Raw genomic sequence first — 5,903 nt, forward strand, 5'->3', positions numbered from 1 at the left:
TTGAAAATAATCTAGTAATGTTTAGGTAAGCTACCATCTCCAGAATTGCATGAGCTATTAGGAAAGCTCAATGAAACAACAATAACTCAATGAAATGAGCTATAGCATATTCTAGAATTATTATGGTGATGTTATATTTTGCAATTGTTATGGTGAAGTTCTCTTTTACAATTGTTAATCTCAATGAAACAAAGACAACAAAATGAAATGAGTTATAACATATTCTACATTTGTTATGGTGATGTTCTCTTTTGTGATTGTTATAATAAAATTCTCTTTTGCAATTTTTATGGTAAATCAAATTACAATAAAACAACCCCATTGGAAAGCTTGCAATGAAATGGACCACATAATAATAACACAATAACTGCATTTATCACCCCCACATTTTGACACTCCAAATATTTCATAAATATTTAAAATAAAAACAATTTACATTCTAATATTTCATTAATATTTAAAATAAAAACAATTTATATTAGAATGGGAAATAACTTATTCACCATATCATTTGAATGCATAACTTTACTAAAATCATACTCAATGAAATGTATCCCTCCAAAGAAGCCACAATTAGAGGTCAACAAATAATTGGAAATATTTGTCTTTTGTCCTATAAAACTTTGGAATAAGAATATGCTGTTGTGTTACAGATAACAAATACTGGACGCTCTTTCTTCGTTATTTAATGTGATGTGTACAACTCGAGGCAGCTTCAATGACGTATCAACCCTGGGCACTACCCGACAGTTCACGCTAACAGCAACGACCATTGTCCTTCCCAATTGAATGCAGTGGAAAAATGAGACAAGTCACAATTCTAGGTCACCCTCTGATAACAACATCTCTAAAAGTTAAGTTTTAGAGAGTAAATTTAATACATTAAAGACCGCAACATGACAGGTGGCACGGGCGATGGATTTACAGGCCACAAGTTAACCTCTAGTGCATTTGTCCAATTTCTGATCGCACAAGTTTAAATCCAAATCCCCAAGGGCAAGTAACCAAGATTATGTGTCAAGAAAGATCATGAAGAGTCGAGACCATGGCCGCCCAACACGTTGTAACGTACAGATACGAAATCAATGCCTCGGTTGGCTTAGAAGCTAGGGTTTTTCCACCCTCCCTACTGCAGGTGAGTCGGGGTTTTCTTGAATTCTGTTTTGTTGTTTTGTTCTACTTAGAGTTCATTCCCATTATTCATTATCAATAATGCCCGGCGGGCTGAGCATTTTTGGAATATTTTAGAATTTGACAGTCAGAATAACTTGACAATCAGATTCTGGGATATTCCACTTAAAGATAACCTTATTCCATTGCACAACGCACTTACATATTGACATGTATTCTTTCTGTCTTCCGGTATAGGTTTGGATTTCACTAACACAGGATATTCTGTATCCTTTTTCTCTTTTGTTATAGGTTTGAATTTCATATCAGATTAATTTGAAATAATCTATAATTTAGGAGGATTGTCTCTTGAATACTCAAGACCAAAGTGTTTTTTCGCAGTAATGGGTAATAACACAGTTGCGGACTGTTGTAGACAAGGCCCAACAAGAATATTGAGATAGTGTTGAAAAAGAATGGACAGATTCGATGAACCCTTGAACCAATGCCCTTCCCATCCATCTCAGGCAGTAGTAGGGATCTGCTCGTCATGTCTCAGAGAGCGGTTGGTAAGGTTGGCAAGGGCCAATTATGAACAACGCAGGGGGGTGATAAATTACAACCCGGATTCCTCGTCGTGGGGTTACCGTCCATTCAACAAAAAGAATTACGACGACATTGAAGGGATTCGACATAATGACCAGAGACCGAAAATCAAGACGCAGAATTATAAGGGCTCCGATGAAAAGAAAGGAAGGAAGGTTAACTTCTCTGGGTTGAGATCGTTCTTGGGATTTCTCACGAAAAGAGACTGCAGAAACAATGTCTCCGTGCTGGGGAGACGAGAAAACGGATTCAGCGACGCCAGGATCGATCTCGGGACGTGCAAGGTAATGAATGAATTTATACTCTGGTGATATATTTAATCGTTGAAATTCAGAGTTAGGGTTATGGTAAATTGGAAACTTTATTTGACCGTTAGGAATTTAGAGTTAGGGTAAATTGCAAACTTTATTTAACCGTTAGTTAGGGTTAGGGTAAACTGGAAACTGATATAATATGCGTGGACCTTTACAGATTTGGGTGTAGCTTCTGTGATGAAAACTGGTTGCGCTCCTTCTACAAGACGCAGCGTTTCAGAGCGCAGACTGACAGGCAGGCCTTATTTCAAGGGCGCTGCACTGAGAAGATCTACGTCTGATCATGATGAAAGAGACCATGAGGAAATGGAGGATACCATAGAATTTATCAGAATGAAATTGCCAGACAGCTCTGAAAAAAATGAGGGTAATTGTATTGGTTTCCTTGGCAGTGTGCAGAAACCGAGTTAAATGCAGAATCAGATATTTGGAAATCAAGAATTCGATAGTGGGCCTTGTAATAAACGATTTCTTGCCCAGCAATAAGAGCTGGGAATCAATGATTGTGACATGTACGACAATGGTTGTCATCTCAATTTGGGAGGTGAAAATTGATTCAGCAATCTTAGACGCTCTGTTTGGTTCGTGATTTTGTTCACAGATCTGAAAATAATTTACTGGTCGGGCATCAGAAGATGAGCACATTCTTGTTTATACAGCTATGGCTGTCATGGTAGCTGGTGGAAGATCAAAAAGGGAAGTTGTATTATTTTTTTTTGATAAAAATTTATCTGAAAATGCAACTTCTTTTATATATGGATTTGAATAGGTGAATTTTTCTTATGGAGTGACGTAATACTATATACCTATTTAAAATCAATCCAAAACTCTTTGGGCAGGAAAGGAAAGATGATCATGTTATATAAATCTTATTTAGCAAAATATCATATTTTTGCTTTATAAATATAACTAGCACAACTAGATGTACATATAAAATTGTATTAGTAAATTTTGTTCATATACTCTCATAGCTTTTATCAATCACATTAACATTTATTGGATATATAGTGTTAATGTGGCTATTATAGATTGACTATTTGTATTTATTAATACTTGTATAAATAATAACAACCACATATATGTTTATTTGTACTTATTAATGACTATATAAATAATAAACTCTCACACACAAAAAAAATAACAAAATTAACATAATATAATTAATTTATTATTAATAATACTTATTTATCTCTCACAATCATCTTAAAGATTAATATATATTTATTAACTTATTAATATAATTATCAATATATTTTATACATAATGATAGATTTATAAATCATTACAAAACAATTTTTTTTTTTTTTTTTTTTTTTTGAAATGGTCGGTTGCTATATATTATATTCTGAAAAAAAACAAGGATTTAGAATCCTCTGGTACATAGATTGCGCAGACTGAGCGGGAACAAGGGGTTTACAAAATGTGGCTGCCCCCTTGATCCTTAGATTGCTTTTTTTCCTACTGTTAAGGATAGCGCTAGTATAGATTCTAATAAAGGAAAATAACAGAAAAATACATTTGAAATTCATTCAGTCAATCATGATGTGTTGGATGTGTCTTGCTGTTGATTCCTCTGGCTTATCATCTTTGGCTCCATGATTGACACTGGAGGAGCTGGTGGCGATGGCGTTCTTTTCCAGCCAGAATTTCAGAGTGGAAAGCGATTCCTCGACATGGCCGCAGCGGTTTGTGAGCTGCTCGAATTGCTCTTGGAGGGAGGACATCCTATGCATGAAAAGCTGGATTTCTGCTTTATACTTTTCAGTGTTAATGCGGTCCTGTTCAAAGAGTCTCCTGCTGTGCTCATCAAGACGCCTATCGTGCTCTTCTAGTCTTGCATCTAGAAGACCCTGCTTTTCCTCTAACAATGACTGCTGAGTCCTTATTTCTTCTAGCTCAGCTTGAAGATCAGCACAGTGTAAACAATCCTAACTGCGCGCCATTGAAGGGAGGAAGATACGATAAAGAAAAGAGGTCCAGAGGGCGGGAGAGTTTAGAACGTTATTGAAAGTTCTGACTTGGAGACAGAATTTGGAGATGCTGTCAGAGGAGACAGTGCTTCCCGCTTCCTGAGCAACAAGGATAGAAGGGAGGTTGGGTGGGGGATAAATGCACGAGCCAAAAAGAACCAGAGGTCTAAGGGAAGAGAGGCAGTTGGGGCAGAGGGGAATATCAGAGGTGAGGGCGATGAAAAGGAGGGAGGAGGGGGCAGGGGAGAGCTCGCTGAAGAGGCTTGAGGAGTGGCGACGGAGTAAGAGGGGAGATGCTGTAAGCGGCAGGCAGAGGCGGTGAGAGGAGAGCGTAGAATGAGAGGATGGAGGAGCAGCTAAACGAGCCGCCCTGCAGAAACGGGCTTGGGCTTTCCTGAGTAATACCCTGCAGAGACTAGCTTGGGCATTCCTGAAAAACACCGCAACAGAAGTTAAAATGAATTTAAACAAAACAGAATGGGACGATACCAGAGTATGGTTTCTCCTGAGATTCTGAATAAGAGCGCCTGCTTCAAGCCGATGTAACTGCTCTGTCGCTTGACCTTGATTGACAAATCTTGGCTTGCTACTGCCCATATTTATAGGTTGGATCCAACAATGGATAGAGTGCCTAGCTGGAGCCGGACTCTCAGAAATGGTGAGATATTTTTCCAAATCTTTCATGCAATCTCCATTTGCTGTATTTTCGATCTTCATGCCGGCGCTGTATTGATTTATTTTCCTTGGATGACAGGTGATTCTCTCTATCGTGGCTCGGATTTGACTGCTTATGCATATTATGCTCTCTGCAATTTGTCCTGCTGTTGTAGAGACCATGCCCTTCGCACACTTGATGAACCTGCGAATCTTGGCGGTGTCAGGATTTTCCTGAGTCATGGCAGGGGTTGAAAAGTATCTCTATTGTTGTGCCTCAGCGCACCTTCCTACTTTCCCACTGCGTTATTCGCATGCTTGTCTGCTTCCATGTTTAGCGTGCGAAGAATGTGATAGAGTTTGATGTTTTCAAAATGTTTAAGGAGGAGTTTGATTCGCTCAATGTGTTGTTGGAGATTGCTGTTAGGAGATCGCTGATTGTAATTCATGAGGCGAATAAGAATTGAGGAGTCTCCAAAAACTAATGCCTTTCTGATACCCATATTTTTTAATTGTAACAGACCTTGATAAAGGGCTAAAGCCTCTGCATTGTTGTTTGTTTTTTTTCCCAAGCTCCATTCATAACTGCAGATTTCATCCCCTGACTCATTTAATATTACTCCTCCCGCTCCTGCTGGTCCTGGGTTGGACTTTGATGCACCATCGAAGTATAGAGTTGGACAATTACTGCTCTGAATCCACATCTTATAATCCTGGATTGGGAGTCTAATTTCCCACTCCCTAATTTGTTCATGCTGCTGTCTGTCAGTTCTCTGAGTGTCCTGCTGATGGCCTGGTCGGCCTAGAATGTGCCTGATAACTGATCTCTCTTCCACTGAATAATCTGCTGCTTTGATTTTTCCTGTATACTTTGCTGCAATTGTCTCTTGCGCCAAGATGTGAGCTTTGTTGCATGTCATTCGGACATTACTCTCTTTGTTTTGGAAGACCTTTTTATTTCTTGTGAGCCAAATTTTCCATAGAAGGTTATGAGGTATGATAGCCCAAATTCTTTTGACAATCTTGCTCCTCTTGTCTTTCCATGGGCAGTTCCTTCTCCATTCATGAATTGTCTCTGAAATGTTCTGTTGGGATTGCCATTTTATATTGCCCAGGTTGGATAAGTTGATCCAGCATCTCTTCGCGAAGGGACAGTCAAGGAACAAATGATGGATGGTTTCCTCTGCTGAGCAGTAGTTGGGGCATATTGAAGGACCATTGATCCCTCTCTTTCTTAAGTTTTCAGATG

General features: G+C 38.7%; 1 protein-coding gene across 1 annotated transcript; it reads left to right on the forward strand.

Moving 5' to 3' along the window:
• Nucleotides 1-1,000: 1,000 nt before the first annotated feature.
• On the forward strand, nt 1,001-2,722 carry LOC149265701 (uncharacterized). Its single transcript, XM_089393755.1, has 3 exons — nt 1,001-1,135; nt 1,513-2,000; nt 2,188-2,722. Exons 2-3 carry the CDS (start codon nt 1,587-1,589, stop codon nt 2,197-2,199), a joined length of 426 nt encoding a protein of 141 aa, XP_089249881.1. The 5' UTR covers nt 1,001-1,135; nt 1,513-1,586; the 3' UTR covers nt 2,200-2,722.
• The last annotated feature ends 3,181 nt before the right edge of the window (nt 2,723-5,903 follow it).

This window comes from Pinus tabuliformis, chromosome 6 (assembly GCF_031772625.1).
Source record: "Pinus tabuliformis cultivar Carrire ecotype Pingquan chromosome 6, CPIR1, whole genome shotgun sequence".
NCBI classification, from domain to species: domain Eukaryota; kingdom Viridiplantae; phylum Streptophyta; class Pinopsida; order Pinales; family Pinaceae; genus Pinus; species Pinus tabuliformis.